This window comes from Emys orbicularis, chromosome 12, assembly GCF_028017835.1.
Source record: "Emys orbicularis isolate rEmyOrb1 chromosome 12, rEmyOrb1.hap1, whole genome shotgun sequence".
Lineage (NCBI taxonomy): Eukaryota > Metazoa > Chordata > Testudines > Emydidae > Emys > Emys orbicularis.
This window is the reverse complement of record NC_088694.1, coordinates 33,659,388-33,681,232: the sequence shown is the minus strand read 5'-3', so window position 1 is coordinate 33,681,232 and position 21,845 is coordinate 33,659,388. Positions and strand designations below refer to the sequence as shown.

At 60.6% G+C, this 21,845-nt stretch overlaps 1 protein-coding gene across 1 annotated transcript in view; it reads right to left on the bottom strand.

Moving 5' to 3' along the window:
• Positions 1–5,124: 5,124 nt before the first annotated feature.
• The window catches only part of ARHGEF40 (Rho guanine nucleotide exchange factor 40), a 29,268-nt gene continuing 12,547 nt past the window's right edge, over positions 5,125–21,845 (bottom strand). The window contains exons 13-23 of the mRNA XM_065414834.1: positions 16,068–16,220; positions 14,809–15,572; positions 14,170–14,410; positions 13,797–13,883; positions 10,975–11,208; positions 10,120–10,290; positions 9,531–9,708; positions 7,517–7,621; positions 7,003–7,233; positions 6,524–6,627; positions 5,125–5,220 (exon numbers count right to left, since the gene is read on the bottom strand). Of these exons, the coding sequence (XP_065270906.1) occupies positions 5,125–5,220; positions 6,524–6,627; positions 7,003–7,233; positions 7,517–7,621; positions 9,531–9,708; positions 10,120–10,290; positions 10,975–11,208; positions 13,797–13,883; positions 14,170–14,410; positions 14,809–15,572; positions 16,068–16,220 (2,364 nt within the window). The remainder of the gene's footprint in view (positions 5,221–6,523; positions 6,628–7,002; positions 7,234–7,516; positions 7,622–9,530; positions 9,709–10,119; positions 10,291–10,974; positions 11,209–13,796; positions 13,884–14,169; positions 14,411–14,808; positions 15,573–16,067; positions 16,221–21,845) is intronic.

Here is a 21,845-nt window from a genome sequence, read left to right as displayed (position 1 = left end):
TCTCCATGGCTCACGGGAGCCCCTGGGAGGCGGCTGGGTTAACCCTAACCCTGACCTCTTGGGTGTTTGCCTTTGCCCTCGCTGACCCCCTGCCTCCACCCTTCCCCTCCGCAGGCCGCCCTGCAGCAGCGCCTTTCCCCCCTTCCCTCTGGGGGAGCCGCCGTCCCGGGGATGGGGCCCTGCCGCGGCTGCCTGTGATGGGGCTGGCACAGCTGGGGGGGGGAGCTCCCCAGAGTGAGGCCCAGGGAAGAGGGGAGCGCCAGGCCTCAGGGAACCCCCGGGTCCCAGCCAGCCAGCCCAGCGTGGGCAGAGGAGGGGAGCAGCTCCCAGCTCGGTCTGCTCGCCAGTGTGCACCTGTCCCGGCGAGGGGCGGGGGAGGGAGCCGGCCTTGCGAAAGGGCTTTATCCCAAGGCATCCCCTCCCCCGCCTGCCCGCCCATCCGTTTGCACAAACTTCTGGGGCCTCCATGAAAGGAGCCCAAAGAAAAAGGATTAAGGTCCGTCTCCCCCCTGCCGCTGGGAGAGCGGCCGCCCTGCCCCCCAGCTCCTCCAGGCCGCACCGGGGACCGCTTCCCTGCCTTGCCCTGCAGCCAGCAGCTCCCAAAGTTGGGCAAGTGCCCCCCCCCCCCCGCCCAAGCCGGGGAGCCCAGACAAGTACGGGATTGTCCCCGCTGGCCCCTTCCCCCAGCCGGGGAGAACAAAAGGAGCCGGAGCCGGAGCAGCAGCAGCGCCCGCCTGACTCCTTTGTGCCACTTGTGCTCATGCAAAACAGCACATTCCAGCTCGCCTGGCCCCTGCGCCCCCACCCTGGCCGGGTGCGCCCCGGCCCCCCAGCCTCCAAGCATCTTTTATCTCCCGGCCCCCGAGAAACTGACCCCTCCCCCCTAGGCCCCGACTCGCGTCTGCAGTACAAAGGGCTGCCCCGGGGAGCAGGCCCACTGTGCCACGCAGGCCAGCAGCACCCCCTCTTCCCCGCCACCTCCCCGGCCAGCGGGAGAGCCACGGCAAAAGTTGACTTAGTTTCCCCTGACCGGGCACCCCCTCCCCCATCTGCACGGCACCTGCTCCCAAGTTGGAGCCAGGGCCGGCGCCCAGCCATGGGGCGGCGGGGGCGCTGGCGTGGGCCGCGCGGCACAGCTACTCACGGGCCGGGCGAGGCGACAGCTGGGGAGCCCCCCGCGCCAGCGCTGGGCTGGGGCTGACTGAGCAGAGCAGAGCGGCAAGCGGCCGGCCTCCCCCCTCATTGTATGGAGCAGGCATGCATGCAGCAATTTGCATTTTTTAAGCTTTTCATCACTGCACAGGCAGCGCCGGGAGTTTTCTCCCCCTCTCGCCGCCCAGCTCAAAATGGTGGCAAGGCCGGGGGGGGGCGGGTGTCCCACACAGGCCGGGCTGCCAGGCATGGGGGGAGACGAGGGCCTTTCCCAGTCCCCCCTCTTTTCCCTTTGTTTAGACGGTGACATTTGGTAGAGTCCTGGTTATTGATCACAACATTAAAGAGACAGCGACCGGGAGAGAGACAGAGGAGCCGAGAGACAGGGCGCAAGTGGGGGTAGGAGCCAGGATGCAGGGCAGGGGGTAGGAGTTCAGGGATGGGGCACAGGGGTGGGGGGGTAGGAGCTCAGGGATGGGGCAGGAGCCCAAAGATGGGGCATGTGGTGGGGCTATTAGCCCAGGGACGGGGTGCAGGGTGGGTGAAGGAACTCAGGGAAGGGTTGCAGGACAGGGGTAGGACCCATCTGTCCCGTGGGATCACAGCACAGCATAGGTGGTCAGAGGGGACTCTAGGCCTGTCTCTCCTGTGGGGTCATGGCCCCAGTGCAGGTGGGTTTGGAGGGGCTCTGGGCCTGTTTCACTTATGGAGAGCACAACCCCAGCATGGAGAATGGGGGTCTCTATGTCTGTCTCTCCCATGGGGTCACAGCCCCAGGGCTGGGGGGTCTCTGGGCCTCTCTCTCCCGTGGGGTCTAGGGTTTTTGGGCCTGTCTCTCCTGTGGAGGCTGGGGGTCTCTGGGCCTCTCTCTCCTATGGGGGTCACAGCCCCAGCACTGGGGGTCTCTGGGCCTGTCTCTCCTGTGGGGTCACAGCCCCAGCTGTGGAACAATCAGTTGCATACATACAAAATGGGAAGTGACTGCCTAGGAAGGAGTACTGTGGAAAGGGATCTGGGGGTCATAGTGGCTCCCAAGCTCAATATGAGTCAACAGTGTAACACTGTGACAGAAAAAGCAAACCTCATTCTGGGATGTTTTAGCAGATGTGTTGTAAGCAAGACATGAGAAGTAATTCTTCTGCTCTACTTCGCGCTGATTAGGCCTTACCTGGAGTACTGAGTCCTTTTCTGGGCACCACATTTCAGGAAAGATGTGGACAAATTGGAGAAAATCCAGAGAAAAGCAACAAAAATGATAAAAGATTTAGAAAACATGACCTATGAGGGAAGATTGAAAACACTGGGTTTGTGTAGTCTGGAGAAGAGAAGACTGAGGGGACATAACAGTTTTCAAATACATAAATGGCTGTTACAGGGAGGAGGGAGAAAAATAGTTTTTCTTAACCTCTGAGGACAGGACAAGCAGCAATGGGCTTAAATTGCAGCAAGGGTGGTTTAGGTTGGTCATTAGGAAAAACTTCCTGTCAGGATGGTTAAGCACTGGAATAAATTGCCCAGGGAGGTTGTAGAATCTCTATCATTGGAGATATTTAAGAGCAGGTTAGACAAACATCTGTCAGGGATGGTCTAGATAACACTTAGTCCTGCCAGGAGCACAGGGGACTGGACTAGACAACCTCTCACAGTCCCTTCCAGTCTTTTATGGAGGATGGGGCGGCTCTGGCTCTGGCGTTCCTGGGGTGTCACAGGCCCTGCACCGCTCCATCCTGTGCTCGGGGGCTGGGATATCTCCAGGCCCCGTTCTCAGTGGAGGCTGGGCGCTTGGACAAACCAAGCGTGGGAGATGCTGGCACACAGCTGGGTCCTGCAGTGGGACTGGCCGCAGCACGGGAACAGAGACAGAGACAGCTGCCGGCACGGCTTTATTAATAAGCAGGATATAAATGGCCGGGAGTCTGTACAGTGACCGGCTTCCTGGCTCTAACTGCAGCCACCCCAGCCCCTACTCCCCACAGTCAGGGGGAGGCCTCAGTGCCAGGTCCTGAGGGCATGAGGCAGCAGCCTTCCAGTCCACCTCTGGCTCCTAGGCCTGGCCCCACAGGCTCCTGCTTCCCTGGCAGCCGCAGCCCCCACTCCTGCCGGCCCAGCTCCCTCAGTCAATATATTGTATATTATATACTCCTTAGTACTTGTATAAAGCTCCAGCCCAAAGAACTGAATCCCCATGATGCTCCAGTCTGTCAGGCAGAGAATTTCCCACAATGCTCGAGTCCCCCAGCACAGAATGTCCAATGATGCTCCAGTATCCCCAGGAGGGAATGTCCCAGGATGCTCGAGTCCACCAAGCACAGAATTTCCCATGATCCTCCAGTTGCTCCCAGCACAGTGTCTCACAATGCTCCAGTCCACCAGCCACTGAATTTCCCACAGTTCTCCAATCTCCCCAGCAGGGAATGTCCTATGATGCTCCAGTCTGCCACACAAAGACTTCCCATGATGCTCCTGCCCCCGGCTGATGGGGCTGGGCCACCCCAGTGCCCTTGTGGCTGCCTTGCAGTAACCCTGGTGGCTGCGGCTGCTCCGGGAGGGGAGTGGAAGAGGCACACACAGGTGTGCACGGGTGCGGGTCAACCCAGGAGCACAAACGGACATGTGCAGGCTGGCCTGTGGGTGCAAAAGGGGCCCATGCGTGTGCACATGTTGCGGGATCATTTCATGGGCAGACATGGCTGAGTGACACAGGGATCTCAGCACACTGCTCCATGCAGTGGGTGTGCATGTGCGTGTGGATGAGTCATTACATGTACAGGTACAGCTGGGGAGACAGGGCTCAGTGTGGTTGTATGGAGAGGTCATTACACGTGGAGGCATGGCTGGGTGACAGGAATCAGTGTGTGCATGGACATGTGCACGTGAAGGGGTCGTTGCTCATGGAGGCACGACTGGGTGAGACAGGGATCAGTGTGGGCATGGGCACGTGAAGGGCCCACTGCACATGGAGTCAAGTGTGGGTGAGACAGGGATCAGTCTGTGCGTGGGCGTGTGCATGTGAAGGGTTGTGGCACGTGGAGGCACTGCTGGGTGAGACAGGGATCAGTGTGGTTGTATGGAGAGATCATTACATGGGCAGGCACGGCTGGGTGAGACAGGGATCAGTGTGGGCATGGGCACGTGAAGGGCCCACTGCACATGGAGTCAAGTGTGGGTGAGACAGGGATCAGTCTGTGCGTGGGCGTGTGCATGTGAAGGGTTGTGGCACGTGGAGGCACTGCTGGGTGAGACAGGGATCAGTTTGGTTGTATGGAGAGATCATTACATGGGCAGGCACGGCTGGGTGAGACAGGGATCAGTGTGTCCGTGGGCACGTGAAGGGACCATTGCACATGGCAGCATGGCTGGGTGAGGCAGGGATCAGTGTGTGCGTGGGCACGTGAAGGGGATGTGGCACATGGAGGCATGGCTGGGTGAGACAGGGATCAGTGTGTGTGTGGGCGTGTGCACGTGAAGGGGTCGTAGCACGTGGAGGCACGCCTGGGTGAGACAGGGATCAGTATGCACATGAGTGGCAATCCTCATGGGGGCTCTGCTCTGCACGTGCGCGTAGGGCTCGGTGAGTGCGGGGCCAGAGGTGGGGACACTCGGGGTCCATGAGAGGGGGGACCTCATGCTATTCAGGTGCTGGTGCAGTCCCAGGCCGGACTCAGGGTGCAGCTCTCACTGCCCCTCTAGCCCCATGCCAGCCCTGCTGCTCTGACGCCCAGGCCAGATGGGTTTCCTGCCCACACCATCACTGTCCTTCCCCTCCCAGGCCATGGGGTGCTGTGCCCTCCACTGATACCCATCCCCCAGCCCGCATGGTAGCGACAGGGCCCTAGTAGTCCCATGAACGGTGAGGGGAGGACCCGTGGGGCAGTGGCTGGGGGTTGTCTGGTAGCTCCATGCAGTGGGTGGGGAGGGGAGGATCCGTGGGAAAAAGCCTGTGGGGTGCGGTGCCAGGGGTCTGCCAGGGGCTCAGACTGTCCTATTCCTGGTGGCCCCAGGGCTCCGATCCTGCCCCACGCGGCCACGCGAGGCAAACAGCTTCCTGTGCAGGCTCCAGACCCAGCTCTGGGGGAGAGAGAGAGCGGGGTGAGTGCCGGGGGAGGGGCGGACAGACACACGGGGAGGGGCGGACGGACAGCGACAGTGGGGGGCAGACGGACACAACGGGGACACGGGGGGGCAGACGGACACAGAGTGGGGGAGGGGGACTAGACAGACGGACAGAGGCAGTGTGGGAGGGGTGGGCGCCCCGCCCATGTGCTGAAGCAGGGCAGACGGACACACAGACTGACGGGCGCCCGGGGGGCGTCCCAGCCGCTGTACCTCGGTGCCAGGGTCAGAGCGGGGTCGCCAGGTCGGGGGGGGCGTGGCCGTCTCTCTGGCAAACAAATAAAACACCATTTGTGAGGGTGCCAGGGTCACTGCGGGGAGGGGGAGGGAATGGGGCTGGGAACGTGAAGCGGGGGGCAGGGTTGGAGCTGGGGGGTCTCAGGGGGAAGAGACCTTGGAGTGGAGCTGGGAGTGGGAAGGAGAGGGGGTATCTGTGGGCCAGTGTGGAGGGTGGAGCTAGGGGCAAGGGCATGGGCGTCAGGGCAGGGGTGGGAAGGCTGGGGGGTGCCCTGGTCCCATGTGGGGGACACAGATGGTGGCAGAAAAGAGCAGCCTGGTCCTGAAATGGCAAGTCCTGGGGCAGCCCCTCCTAGGAGCCAGCAGGCCTGGGGCCCCGCAGTGCCCATGTTTGGGGCGGGGCAGGGCAGGGCAGGGCTGGAGGGGGGGAACAGTAACCGGCCTGGAGCCCCGCAGTGCCCTGCCTACAGTGCTGTCCATCCCTGGCCACTTACCAGGCAAGACAGTAATGCCCCCCCCTCCCGTTATGTCGTCCGTTCCCCCTCACACTCCTGTGAATTCAAAGGCTCCCAGGAAAGATGCCAGCCCCTCCCAGACAGAACAGACAGACAGACAGAGAGAGACAGCCCACCAGGCAGACGCACAGCCAGACAGCCTGACACAGATAGAGAGACAGCCCGCCCACCAGCCACCCATGCAGACAGACACACAGAAAGCCAGAGACAGCCAGCTACGCACAGACAGACGTACAGACAGACAGAGACAGCCAGCCCACCAGCCAGCCCTGCACAGACAGACAGAGCCAGAGAGACACACATACACAGCCAGTAACATCCATGACTGATGGACGGACAGACGGCCGTCCGGACCCCGCTCTGTAGGACAGCCCCCACCCTGGGCAGCTCTGAGTGGGAAAAGTGAGGTGACAGCTGAGCCCCCTGGAGCCCCGAGAGCTGAGATGGGGATAGAGACAAAGACATACGCCTGCCCCACAGCCCCTGCTCTTCCCCCCTGTACTCACCGGCCGGCGCTGCACTGGGGCAGAGCCCCCTGGCGACTCTGCCCCCCTGGGGGACGGCTCCCCCAGAGCCGGAGCAGCTCCTGAGCCAGCGGCTGTCTCGGACGCTGCAAGAGAACCGGGGTGGGGGGTGAGGCCCCGGGACCCATGCCTGTGCCCGCCCACACGCATTGCTGGGCATCACCACAGTGACTGGGCTACAGACCATGGAGCCATGTGTCAACAACAGGGACCAGTGTTGCCCCAGCAGCCTCAGTGCGGGGGAGAGGCAGAGACCCCCCACGCGTCTACCACAAAGCCAGTCCACCACGCACTGGCCCCACAGAGCCCCAAACCCAGCTGCCTCTTTGAAGCAGCCACGCCTCCCTGAATGCCAGGTGCCAGCCATGTGTACCCTCCCCATGGAGCCAGCTGTGCCCCCACGGTTCCACTGAGCTCCCCAGAGACACCACCCCCGCAACCCCCCCGTCTTGTGGGCTCACCGCGGGGGATGTGCTTGACGTCCAGCTCCCACTCCTCCTCCTCCAGGTGCCCTGGCAGCGAGCAGGCCCCGGGGGAGCGCCCTGCCGCAGGGGGAACAGGGCTGGCATCGCAGAACAGGCCCAGGGGGGCAGGGCCGGGGCGGGGGGACGACGTGGCAGCCGGCGGGGAGCATGGGGCCCCGGCCCAGGGGCTGAAGGAAGAGAGAGCCACCGAGGCACGGGTGCGGGCGGCTGCAGAGAGAGGGGATGAGAAAGCACCAGGGAGAGACCCCCTGGGCCCACAAAGGAGACACCTCTCTACCCCCAGAGAGACAGACTGCTCCCAACCCTGCCCCCAGAGAGACAGCCTAAGGACCCCTCCCCTCCCCACCCCAGGAGACCCCCATCGCCCCTGCTGCTCCCAGAGCCCCCCCCCGAGAGACTCCCTGCCATGCCCTCAAGCCCCCCCCAAAGTGACTCTGCCATGCTGACAGCCCCGCACCCCACGGCACCCCTGCGACTCAGCCCCCCTCACCTCTGCCTGTGAGCAGGCTGCTCAGCAGGGCCTGGCTGGGGCCCTGGATGCTGACAAAGGGCTTGTCCCCGATGCCCATGGAGACCATCTCCTGCGTGCGCAGTTCTGGGCAGGACACAGAGAGAGATGTCACAACGGGGCCACGTGCCCCAATCTCATCCTGCTGGGGCCACTCTCCATCCCATCCCCTTCCTTCCCCACCCCATCACAACAGGGCCCACCCCCCATTCCCATCCCGCCGGGGCCACTCCCTCCATCCCATCCCCCTCCTCCTTCCCCACCCCATCACAATGGGGCCCACCCCCCAATCCCATCCCGCCGGGGCCACTCCCTCCATCCCATCCCCCTCCTCTCATCCCACCAGCAGCCACACCCTCCATCCCATCCCCCTCCTCCCATCCCACCAGCAGCCACACCCTCCATCCCATCCCCTTCCTCCTTCCCCACCCCATCTCAATGGGGCCCACCCCCCAAATCCCATCCTGCCAGGGCCACTTCCTCCGTCCCGTCCTCCTCCTTCCTCCCCACCCTGTGACATTGCACCCCATAATGCTTTATGGAAATATGCTTATGAATGTAAATATGACATAACTGGAATATGTTTTATGCTACATATGCCATGTAACATATCTTTGCAAAGGTTATGTTCTACTGAATGTATTCATCCTATTGGTATTCATGTATCATTTTTATATCTGAAGTTACGAGTGTTGGCTCTATGCTTGTGTTTGCTGTAGAAAGCACCTAAGGCAGATTTGGTCAACATAGCGTGAAGGGGTTATTTAAGTAATTGGGAGTACTTGGCCAACAATGGACCTTGGTAGACGCCAATCCACATCTGAGCTTTCCTGGGAACATTCGGGCTAACATGGCGTCGGCCTATAAAGAATGAAGTCATGCATGGACATGTGACTTGCCCATGTAACTCCAAAACTCCATCTTGTAGCTGTAATTCTACACGGGGGAGAGAGGGTTTCCACCCACAAGAGGGAGGCTATATAAGCCCCTGGGAAACCCCTCCATTTTGTCTTCAGCTGGCTCAAGAGATAGCCTCTCCACCCCAAAGGATGCCTGAAAGAAACTCGAACAAAGGCCAGTAACTACAGGGATGTGAGTGATTTCTGGACCCAGAATAGAAGGAGGCTAGTCTGTCAAAGAAGCTTATTGGAACATCTCTGAGGGTGAGATTTACCTGCATTCAGTTTCCTATTATATTAGGCTTAGACATGCGTGTTTTATTTTATTTTGTTTGGTAATTCACTTTGTTCTGTCTGTTATTACTTGAAACAACTTAAATCCTTTTTGTATTTAATAAAATCATTTTTACTTATTAATTAACCCAGAGTAAGAATTAATACCGGGGGGGGGGGGGGCAAACAGCTGTGCATATCTCTCTATCAGTGTTCTAGAGGGCGAACAATTTATGAGTTTACCCTGTATAAGCTTTATCCAGGGTAAAACGGATTTATTTGGGGTTTGGACCCCATTGGGAGCTGGGTATCTGAGTGCTGGAAACAGGAACACTTCTTAAGCTGTTTTCAGTTAAGCCTGCAGCTTGTGGGGGACGTGGGTCAGACTTGGATCTATGTTTGCAGCAGGCTGGTGTGTCTGGCTCAAACAAGGCAGGGCACTGAAGTCCCAAGCTGGCAGGGAAAACGGGCTTAGAGGTAGTCTAGGCACATGAGATGACCCCTTTGGGACTGCCACCTGAGCAGGGCCCATGCCCCCCATCCTCTCCCCTGCCTTGTCACAAGGTCCACATGTGTCCCCATGCGTTACACCAAGAGCCATGTCCCCCCACCAATCCCATCCCCTCATCTTGCCACGCTGCTGTCCGTGTCCTCTTGCTTCCCCCAACCCATCACAATGAGGGCTACCCTTTCCCCCCATCCTGACACGCCAGGGCCCATGTACTCACCCCACCACCTCATCCCTCACGCCCCATCTCACTGCAGCCCCAGATCTCGTCCTATCTGTTCCCCCCATTCCTGCCCACCATACCACCCCCGCCTACCCTTGCTGAGCGTGGCCTGCCTCCACAGCAGCTGGGCCACGGCACTGGTCCATTTGTGCTTCACCTCGGGTGAGGAGGCCTGCAGCGTGTAGGCCTCACGCAGCTTGCGACGCCGGAACCAGAGCTCGAATCGCAGCCCGCTCTCCCCAATATTCTCCGTCAGCCCCATATCTGCTGTCTGGGGGGCGGACAGCATGGCCAGGAGGTGAGACACACCTTGAAGGCCTGTTTGCAGTGCAGAGGGGGACCCATGGGGGAGGTAGTGCTAGGGGAGGAATCCTATGGGGCAGGGGAGGTGGTCCCCTGGGGCAGGGTGGGATGAGCCAGCACACCTTGAAAGCCTGTTTGCAGCGGGGGTGGATCCCCTGGAGTGGAGCAGGGTGGGATAGGGCAGGGATCCCATGGGGCAGGGCAGAACAGGGGGAACAAGGCAGGGGGAGGGGATCCCATGGGGCGGGGCAGAGCAGGGGGAACAAGGCAGGGGCAGGAGATCCCATGGGGTGGGGCGGGGGGAACAAGGCAGGGGCAGGAGATCCCATGGGGCAGGGCAAGGCAGGGGCAGGAGATCCCACGGGGGAAGGTGGCGCACCTTGTAGGCTTGCTTGTAGACGTAGACGTCCAAGCCGCCCTCGGTGCCCTTGCGCTTGCTGAAGAGCAACAGCTGCTCGAAGAGGAAGACGTGTCGATGGCACTTGCGGCGCCCACGCAGCACGGTGAACTCGTCCCGGTGCAGCAGCTGCCCCTGCACCTTCAGCTCCAGCTGCAGGGAGAGGAGACACCACGGGCAATGGGCAACCTCCCCCGGGCCAGGCTCGCCACCTCCCAGGGACAGAGCAGTGAATGCTGGGAGAGCCCCCGGCCGCTCCCTCGGGTAGGGATGGAGCAGTGCATGCTGGGAAAGCCCCTGGCTGCCCCTTCCCCATTAGGGATGGAGCAGTGCATCCTGGGAGAGCCCCTGGCACTCCTTTGGGGAAGGGACAGAGCAGTGTATGCTGGGAGAGCCCCTGGCCACCCGCTCAGGTAGGGACGGAGCAGTGCATGTTGGGAGAGCCCTCCCCTCACTTAGGGATGGAGCAGTGCATGCTGAGCGAGCCCCTGGGGTCCCGTCCCACCCAGGACCAGGGCCGGCTCCAGCATTTCTGCCGCCCCAAGCAAAAAAAAAAAAAAAAAAGCCGCGATCGCGATCGGCAGCGGCAATTGGAAAAAAAAAAAAAAAGCCGCAATGGGCGGCGGCAGTTCAGCGGCAGTTCCTTCGCTCCTAGAGGGAGTGAGGGACCTGCCGCCCCCGAATTGCCGCAGGTGCTGCCCCTCTCCCTTGGCCGCCCCAAGCACCTGCTTGTTAAGCTGGTGCCTGGAGCCGGCCCTGCCCAGGACACAGCAGTGCATGTTGGGATGGCCCCTGGGCAGAGCAGTGCATGCTGGGATGGACCTTGCCTACACTCACCTCACAGCCCCGAATCTGCTCCATGGCCAGCAGGTTCCTGCCGTGCTGCACCTGGGACTCCAGCAGCTGCTGCGCTGCCCGCAAGGCCTCGCGCTCCGGCGCCTGCTCCAGGTCCGTCTCCTGCAGCAGCTCCTCCAGAAAGCGCCCATAGCGCTCCAGCTGCTCCAGGGGCCTCTGCAGGGTACTTGCCAGCGCCGTGTCCTCCCAGGGACCTTCTAGGCTGCTGTGTGCTGTCTGGGGGGAGGAGAGGAGCTGAACATGGAGCCCACAAGCCGGGCTACTGCACCATCACTGGGGCTTCCAGATCCCAACAGCTGCCCAGACCAAGGAACGGAACCCACAAATCCTAGCTCCCCGACCCCAGCTCTAACCACTAGACCCCACTCCCTTCCCAGAGCTGAGGATAAGGACATAAGAAGGGTCACACTGGGTCAAACCAATGGTCCCTCTAGCCCAGTATCCTGTCTTCTAACAGGCGCCAGTAACAGGTGCTTCAGAAGGAATGAACAGAACAGGGTAGTTATTGAGTGATCCATCACGTCACCCAGTCCCAGCTACTGGCAGTCAGAGGTTTAGGGACACTGAGAGCATGGGGTTGCATCCCTGACCACCGTGGCTAATAGTCATTGATAGACAAGTTCATGGAGGATAGGCCCTATTCTTTTTTAAACCCAGCTATATTTAGGCCTTCACAACATCCCCTGGCAACAAGTTCCACAGGTTGACTATGCGCAGTGGGAATAATTACTCTCTTGTTTGTTTGTCTGAAACCTGCTGCCTATTAATTTCATCAGGTGACCCCTAGTTCTTGTGTTATGTGAAGGAGTAAATAACACTTTCTCCACACCATTCGTGATTTTATAGACCTCAATCATATCCCCTCTTAGTCATCTCTCTTCTAAACTGAACATTACCAGTCTTTCTAATCTCTTCTCATATGGAAGTTGTTCATTACCTCTAGTCATTTTTGTTGCACTTCTCTGTACCTTTTCCAATTCCAATATATCTTTTTTGACATGGGGCAACCAGAACTGCATGCAGTATTCAAGATGTGGGCGTACCATGGATTTATATAGTAGCATTATGATATCATATTTTCTATCCCTTTCCTAATGGTTCCTAACATTCTGTTCGCTTTTTTGACTGCGGCTGCACACTGAGTGGATGTTTTCAGAGAACTATCCACAATGACTCCCAAGATCTCTTTCTTGAGTGGTAACACCTAATTTAGACCCCATCATTTTGTATGTATAGTTAGGATTATGTTTTCGAATGTGCATTACTTTGCATTTATCAACATTGAATTTCATCTGCCATTTTGTTGCCCAGTGACCCAGTTTTGTGAGAGCCCTTTGTAACTCTTCACAGTCAGTGTTAGACTTAGCTATCTTGAGTAGTTCTGTATCGTCTGCAAATTTTGGCACCTCACTATTTACCCTTTTTTCCAGATCATTTATGAATATGTTGAACAGCCCTGATCCCAGTATAGATCCTCGGGGAACCCCGCTATTTACCTCTCTCCACAGTGAAAACTGAACATTTATTCCTATCCTTTGTTTCCTGTCTTTTAACCAGTTATTGATCCATAAGAGGACCTTCCCTCTTGGGTGAATACCAGCTGGTCCTGGTGACTTATTGTTGTTTAATTTATCAATTTGTTCCAAAACTGAACTGCTACAGGCTGGAGACCGACTGGCTAAGCGGCAGTTCCACAGAAAGGGACCTGGGGATTACAGTGGACAAAAAGCTGGATATGAGTCAACAGTGTGCCCTTGTTGCCAAGAAGGCTAATGGCATATTGGGCTGCATTAGTAGGAGCATTGCCAGCAGATCAAGGGAAGTGATTATTCCCCTGTATTCGGCATTGGTGAAGCTACATCTGGAGAATTGCATCCAGTTTTGGGCCCCCCACTACAGGAAAGATGTGGACAAATTGGAGAGAGTCCAGCGGAGGGCAATGAAAATGATTAGAGGGCTGGAGCACATGACTTATGAGGAGAGGCTGAGGGAACTGGGCTTATTTAGTCTGCAGAAGAGAAAAGAGTGAGGGGGGATTTGATAGCAGACTTCAACTACCTGAAGGGGGGTTACAAAGAGGATGGAGCTCAGCTGTTCTCATTGGTGGCAGATGACAGAACAAGGGGCAATGGTCTCAAGTTGCAGTGGGAGAGGTCTAGGTTGGATATTAGGAAAAACTATTTCACTAGGAGGGTGGTGAAGCACTGGAATGGGTTCCCTAGGGAGGTGGTGGAATCTCCATCCTTAGAGGTTTTAAAGGCCTGTCTTGACAAAGCCCTGGCTGGGATGATTTATTTGGGGTTGGTCCTCTTTGAGCAGGCGATTGGACTAGATGACCTCGTGAGGTCTCTTCCAACCCTAATCTTCTATGATTCTATGAAAACCTCCTTTACTCACACCTCAACCTGGGACAGTTCCTCAGATTGGTCACCTACAAAGAATGGCTCAGGTGTGAGAATCTTCCTCACATGCTTTGCAGTGAAGACCAATGCAAAGGATTTGTTTAGCTTTTCTGAAACCTCATCTGCCTTGAGTGCTCCTTTAGCACCTCAATCGTCCATTGACTGTTTGGCAGGCTTCCTGCTTCTGATGTACTTAAAAAAAGATTTGCTGTTCGTTTGTGTGTCTTTTACTAGTTGCTCTTCAAATTCCTTTTTGGCCTGTCCAATTACACTTTTACATTTGACGTGATAGAACCCAAGAGTCCTGAACTCCCAGCCCTGCCTTGCCTAACCACTAAACCCCACTCCCCTCCCAGAGCTCTGAGCTTCTCCATGGGTACATGCAAGCAGCACAGACAGTACCTTGTTGGCAGCTTGCTGAGAGGCCAGTGCTGCATCGAGCTTCTGCCGGTTCTTCACGTAGAGGGCATAGAGACTGAACTGGTCCGCCTGGCGCAGAGAGTGACGGGGGAATTAAAGCCAACTTCAGCGTCACCACCTCCCCACAGCACAGAGGACACGGGGAGACGCAGAAGGGCAGGGCCAATGCAATTAGAGCAGCATCCCAGGGCAGATGGGCTATGGGCTCCTGCAGGGGTCTGCTGGCATCTCCTGGGGAGATGACAGGGGTGCCAGTGAGCAGCACTCACGCCTTGGTGTGGGGAGGTGGCTGGGAGAGGGGAGTTCTGGGGGGAGAGTGGGGGTCCCCAGATGGGTCACGGGGCTGGACACTCACATATCGCAGGAAGCAGCCCCCTGCACGGAGGGGGTGGCTGGCGCAGCCCTGCAGCTCCTTCAGGAAGTAGGTGCGGTGGAAGCCCAGCAGCCGGTCACGGGTGCCCTCCAAGGCACTGCACTCGCGTTTCAGCTCGGGGGGTAGCTCCTGGCACCCCGACTCCAGGGGCAGCAACTCAGCCAGGCAGCCCAGATACTTCTGCTCCGAGGCGATCAGCTCTGCCACCAGCCGCTGCTGGGCGCTGGGCAGGAGAGGGGATGGGCATCAGCGAGGGGCCCTGTGCCCTACCCTGTGGGTGCTGACGAGCCTCCCGCCCTGGGGCTCCCCTACGTGCCGCCCATGGGTCACCCAGCTCAGTGCTCCCCTCAATCCCATGGGCATCGACAGCCCTCCCATGGGTACTGATGGGCCTTGCACCCCAGGCCCTCCCACACCCTCACAGGTGCCAACAGGCCCTCCACCCCATGGGCACCAACAGGTGGTGCCAGAGCACACTTCTCTCAGACTGGGCAATGGGTCCCAATGTATGGGGTACTCGGGTCCCAGTGCGTATGTGGGGTGGCAGTCATGGGAGGGGGCAGTGCCCAGAACCCCAGGGTCCTGGTCTGGTGCAAATACCCCTCCTCCAGAGAAACTCACCCCAGGCGGCGTTTCCGCTCAGTGCTGGGCGTGCCCCCCCATGGCGCCTCGGCTCTCTGGGCGCTGCTGCGAACCAGCATCACGTGCTCCCGGGGCGAGCAGGTCCTGTCCACTACCTCCTGGCTGCTCACTTCCAGCCCGCGAATGAGGACGCTGGGGCGGGGAGGGCCAGGCTCGCTCAGTGCCCTCTGCGTGCTGGGGGGACCCTTTGCAGGAGCCTGGCAGGGAGGCAGTGTGCCCAGAGGCAGCGTGGGTGCCTGGAAGAAGGCAGAGGTGGGGGTGCTGGTGGGAGGGGGGCTCCATTCTTCGTCGCTATTCTCCATGGGGCCCCTGGGGGACGCTAGTGAGTGGCAAGAGGGCACCTCACACAGGCCAGGGGAGAGGCTGCCGGGCGGGGGCAGCAGGCAGCTCATGCTGCGGGAGGAGCCCAGGCCAGTGCCCAGGCCCCTCACTGGGCGCTGCGGTGAGCAGGAGGCGCTGGTGCTGTCAGCCCGGCGCCGGGGTGGGGGTCCAGCCTGCAATGCCACCTCCAGCCGCCGCTGCAGGAGGCGCCCCAGCTCCTGGCAGCGGGCCCGGCAGCGCCCCAACTCCCGCAGCGCCCAGGGACTCTGCACCGCCAGCCCACGCATCTCCTGGAAGATGCTGTCCGAGATCTCGCCATGCTGCTGGCAGTACCGGCCCAGCGTCCCCAGCACCACCTCCGGCCCTGCGCCGTCCTCAATGGCCGACAGGCGCCGGACACCCTCCAGGGCCCAGTCCTGAGCCTACAAGAGAGCGGGAGAGACGAGGTCAGAATGACGTAGGCCAGGGGGGCAGGAAGCTGGTGCTGGGGGGGCAGGAAGCTGGTGCCGGGGGGGGGGGGCAGGGCACCAGAGTCAGAGTGATGCAGGCCATGGGGGGATGGGGAGATGGGGAGTCGGGGCCGTGGGGCCAGGGGCGACGGGGACGGGAGATGGGGACGGGGACGGGGACGGGGACGGGAGGGGGAGCCCTGTAATGGAAATGGGCAGGAATGACAAACGGACCCAGGAAATCACCCCCCCTCCAATGTGTGACGCTGCCCTGGGGGCATCCACACCCACCTCTGGCATGGATAGCGGGGCGGGGCGGGGCGGGGCGGGGCTGGGCTGCCTCTGATGTGGGTTCGGCTCCCCATGCCAGGAACACCCCCTGGGCTGAACTAAGCTGGATGCTAAAGGGGAAAGGAGGGATGGGGCAGGCACAGACAGACAGAGGGGGCACGCCTGAGCGGCTGGCACCTGCTGCAGGAAGCGGTGCAGCCGCAGGGCATTGTGCATGGTGTGCGCACAGCTCTCCAGCCGGCGCTCGAAGCTCTCCAGCTGCTGCCTCTCAGCTGCCAGGTCCCCATCACCAACCAGATGCAGAGCCTCATGCCCCCGGGCCAGCCATTCCTGGTAGAGAGAGGAGGAGACCGGGCAGTGCTGTCCCGCCTACACTCCAGACCCCCGCCAGCACAGAGTGCCCCACGGAGCTGATGCACCACACACACAACCCCCACCCACTCCCATATGGAGCACCCCATAGAGCACATATCCCCCCAGTATAGAGCACCCCGCAGACCCAATGCACACCCCACAGCATAGAGCCAACGCTCTCCCACTCTCAGTATAGTGCATCCTGCAGTGTCAATGCACCCCCTCACCCCCATATGGAGCACCCCGCAGAGCCCATGTCCCCCCACTATAGAGCCCCCTACAGACCCAATGCACACCCCACAGCATAGAGCCAACGCCCATCCAGCCTCAGTAAGGCTAGGTCTACACTGCAGCGGGGGTCCGACCTAAGATACGCAACTTCAGCTACGTGAATACCGTAGCTGAAGTTGCGTATTTTAGGTCGGCTTACCTAGCGGTGAGGACGCGGGAAAGTCGACCGCTGCCGCCGCCTCCGCTGCCGCCTCCTGCCGAGGTGGATTTCCGGAGTCGACGGCAGAGCGATCAGGGATCGATTTTACCGCGTCTTCACTAGACGCGGTAAGTCGATCCCCGAAAAACCGATTGCTACCCGCCGGATCGGCGGGTAGTGAAGACAAAGCCTAAGACATTGCCTGCAGAGCAGATATCCCCTCAGTACAGAGCGCCCGGCAGAGACACCATTTCCCACCCCAATACAGGGAGCCCCACAGACCCAAATACACACCCCACAGCATAGAGCAGGGGTCGGCAACCTTTCAGAAGTGGTGGGCCGAGTCTTCATTTATTCACTCTGATTTAAGGTTTCGCATGCCAGTAATACATTTTAACGTTTTTAGAAGGTCTCTTTCTATAAGTCTATAATATATAACTAAACTATTGTGGTATGTAAAGTAAATAAGGTTTTTAAAATGTTTAAGAAGCTTAATTTAAAATTAAATTAAAATGCAGAGCCCCCCGGACCGGTGGCCAGGACCCGGGCAGCGTGAGTGCCACTGAAAATCAGCTCGTGTGCCACCTTTGGCACGCGTGCCATAGGTTGCCTACCTCTGGCATAGAGCAACAGGAGAGCCAATGCCCACCCACCCTCAGTATGTCACACCCTGCAGACCCGATGTCCCCCAAATACGATGTGCCCCACAGAGCCGACGCACACACACCCCCACCATCAGTACAGCGTGCCCCGCAGAGTCAATGTGCCCCCACTACCCTCAGTATGGCGCGCCCCGCAGAGCCAACGTGCCCCCCCACCCTGAGTATGTCACACCCTGCAGACCCAATGTCCCCCAAATACGATGTGCCCCACAGAGCCGACGCACCCCCCCCCACCATCAGTAGAGCGCGCCCCACAGAGCCAACGCGCCCCCCATCCTCAGTATGGCGTGCCCCGCAGAGCCGACGCACCCCCCTCCCACCATCAGTAGAGCGCGCCCCACAGAGCCAACGCGCCCCCCATCCTCAGTATGGCGTGCCCCGCAGAGCCGACGCACCCCACCCCCACCATCAGTACAGCACGCCCCGCAGAGCCAATGTGCCCCCACACCTCAGTATGGCGCGGCCCTCAGAGCCAATGTGCCCCACTACCCTCAGTATGGAGCGCCCTGCAGAGCCAATGTGCCCCCCCACCCTCAGTATGTCACACCCTGCAGAGCCGATGTCCCCCAAATACGATGTGCCCCGCAGAGCCGACGCACCCCCCCCACCATCAGTAGAGCGCGCCCCACAGAGCCAACGTGCCCCCCCACCTCAGTATGGCGCGCCCCTCAGAGCCGACGCACCCCACCCCCACCATCAGTACAGCACGCCCCGCAGAGCCAATGTGCCCCCACAACTCAGTATGGCGCGGCCCTCAGAGCCAATGTGCCCCACTACCCTCAGTATGGAGCGCCCTGCAGAGCCAACACGCCCCCCCACCCTCAGTATGGCGCGCCCCTCAGAGCCAATGTGCCCCCCCACCCTCAGTATGTCACACCCTGCAGAGCCGATGTCCCCCAAATACGATGTGCCCCGCAGAGCCGACGCACCCCCCCACCATTAGTAGAGCGCGCCCCACAGAGCCAACGTGCCCCCCCACCTCAGTATGGCGCGCCCCTCAGAGCCGACGCACCCCCACCCCCACCATCAGTACAGCACGCCCCGCAGAGCCAATGTGCCCCCACACCTCAGTATGGCACGGCCCTCAGAGCCAATGTGCCCCACTACCCTCAGTATGGAGCGCCCTGCAGAGCCAACACGCCCCCCCACCCTCAGTATGGCGCGCCCCTCAGAGCCAATGTGCCCCCCCACCCTCAGTATGTCACACCCTGCAGAGCCGATGTCCCCCAAATACGATGTGCCCCGCAGAGCCGACGCACCCCCCCCACCATCAGTACTGCGCGCCCCGCAGAGCCAACGTGCCCCCCCACCTCAGTATGGCGCGCCCCTCAGAGCCAACGTGCCCCACTACCCTCAGTATGGAGCGCGCCTCAGAGCCAACGTGCCCCCCCACTCTCATTACGACACGCCCCGCAGAGCCGACACACCCCCCCACCATCAGTAGAACGCGCCCCACAGAGCCAGCGCGCCCCCCACCCTCACTATGGCGCGCCCCGCAGAGCCGACGCAACCCCCCCCCACCATCAGTATGGCGCGCCCCGCAGAGCCAACATGCCCCCCCACCTCAGTATGGCGTGCCCCTCAGAGCCAACGTGCCCCACTACCCTCAGTATGGAGCGCCCCTCAGAGCCAACGCGCCCCCCCACTCTAATTACGACGCGCCCCGAAGAGCCGACGCAATCCCCCAACCCTCATTTTGATGCGCCCTGCAGAGCTGATGCAATCTCCCCCCCCCCCCCCCCCCAGTATGGCGTGCCCCACAGCGCTGACGCCGCCAACATTCAATACATTGCACCCTGCAGATGCAACATGCCCTCCCTCATTACAGTGTGTCCCATACACCCAGCATACCCCAACTTTGGTACGGCGCATCCCACAGAGCCAATGTGGCCCCCCACTCTCAGTATGACGCGTCCCACAGAACCAATGCACCTCTCTCACAGAGTGTTCCGCAGACCCCACGTGCCACCCCTCAATGCAGCGTTCCCTGAAAAGCCAACGCTCCACCCCAATACAATGCACCCTGCAGAGCCAGTATCCCACCACCCTCAGTTTGGGGCACCCTGCAGACCCAACATACCCCCCCCCAATATGGCGTGCCCCGCAGATCCCATGTGGCCCTCCTCAGGATGGCGTACCCTGCACAACCCATGCAGTCTCCCCTCATTACAGTACATCCCATACAGCCAACACGCTGTCTCCCTTGATAAAGCATGCCCCACAGAGACAAGGTAGCCCCCCAACCTCAGCATGGTGCGTCCCGCAGAGCCGATGCAGCCCCCCCCATCTTCACTATGGCACACCCTGCAGAGCTACTGGACTCCCCTACCCTCAATACAGCTCACGCCAGAGAACCAACGCAAGCCCCACCCTCAATATGGCACGCCCCACAGAGCCGACGCAACCCCCCCACCCTCAGTATGGTGCGCCCCGCAGAGCCAACGTGCCCCTCACCCTCCCACCCTCAGTATAGTGCACCCCGCAGAGCCAATGCGCCCTCCCACCCTCAGTATGGCGCGCCCCTCAGAGCCAACGCGCCCCCCACCCTCAGTATGGCGCGCCCCTCAGAGCCAACGCGCCCCCCACTCTCAGTATGGCGCGCCCCCTAGAGCCAACGCAACCCCCCACCCTCAGTATGGCGCGCCCCCTAGAGCCAACGCAACCCCCCACCCTCAGTATGGCGCGCCCCTCAGAGCCAACGTGCCCCCCCACCCTCAGTATGGCGCGCCCCTCAGAGCCAACGCGCCCCCCACTCTCAGTATGGCGCGCCCCCTAGAGCCAACGCAACCCCCCACCCTCAGTATGGCGCGCCCCTCAGAGCCAACGTGCCCCCCCACCCTCAGTATGGCGCGCCCCTCAGAGCCAACGTGCCCCCCCACCCTCAGTATGGCGCGCCCCGCAGAGCCAACGTGCCCCCCCACTCTCAGTATAGTGCGCCCCTCAGAGCCAACGCGCCCCCCACTCTCAGTATGGCGCGCCCCCTAGAGCCAACGCAACCCCCCACCCTCAGTATGGCGCGCCCCTCAGAGCCAACGTGCCCTCCCACCCTCAGTATGGCGCGCCCCTCAGAGCCAACGTGCCCCCCCACCCTCAGTATGGCGCGCCCCTCAGAGCCAACGTGCCCCCCCACCCTCAGTATGGCGCGCCCCTCAGAGCCAACACGCCCCCCACCCTCAGTATGGCGCGCCCCTCAGAGCCAACGTGCCCCCCCACCCTCAGTATGGCGCGCCCCTCAGAGCCAACGTTCCCCCCACCCACAGTATGGCGCGCCCCTCAGATCCAACGTGCCTCCCACCCTCCCACCTCAGTATAGTGCACCTCTCAGAGCCACGCAATCCCCCCACTCTCAGTATGGCGCACCTCCTAGAGCCAACATAGCCCCCCACCCTCAGTATGGCGCGCCCCCTAGAGTCAACACGCTCCGCGCCCCTCAGAGCCAATGTGCCCCCCCACCCTCAGTATAGCGCGCCCCTCAGAGCCAACACGCCCCCCACCCTCCCACCTCAGTATAGTGCACCCCTCAGAGCCACGCAATCCCCCCACTCTCAGTATGGCGCACCTCCTAGAGCCAACATAACCCCCCACCCTCAGTATGGCGCGCCCCACAGAGCCAACACGCCCCCCACGCTCAGTATGGCGCGCCCCTCGGAGTGAACACACTCCGCCACCCTCAGTATGGTGCGCCCCTCAGAGCCAACGCAACCCCCCACCCTCAGTATGGTGCGCCCCACAGAGCCAACACGCCCCCCACGCTCAGTATGGCGCGCCCCTCGGAGTGAACACGCTCCGCCACCCTCAGTATGGTGCGCCCCTCAGAGCCAACGCAACCCCCCACCCTCAGTATGGTGCGCCCCACAGAGCCAACACGCCCCCCACGCTCAGTATGGTGCGCCCCTCGGAGTGAACACGCTCCGCCACCGTCAGTATAGCGCGCCCCTCAGTGCCAACACCCCCCCACCCTCAATATGGTGTACCCCACAGAGCTGATGCATTCCCCACACACCCTAAGTGTAGGACACCCTGCAGAGCCTACACTCCCTCACCCTCAGTATTGCGCACCCTGCAGAGCCAATGTGCCCCCCCAAGTATGGCATGCCCGGCAGACTGACCACACCCACCCCTCAGTATGGCGCGCCCTACAGAGCCAGTACAGCCCCCTACCCTGAGTATGGCACGTCCTGCAGAACCAATGCCCCCCGCTCAGTATGGCACGTCCTGCAGAGCAAACGCCCACCCTCTCAGTACGGAGCACCCCGCAGAGCCACTGCCCCCCCAGTACAGAGCATGCCGCAGAGTCTATGCCCCCCAGTGCAGACCACCCACGGAGTCTATGCCAGCCCCCCAGTACAGAGCACCCCGCAGAGCTGGCACCCCCCGATATGTAGTGCCCCACAGAACCAGGCAGTGCCCTCCCAGTATGCACCCACACTCTTCTCCTCAGGGTCCCAGCCCCCCATTCCTCCAACATGTGGGTGTGTCCCTGCAGATCCCTCCCTGCAGCCCTCAAGT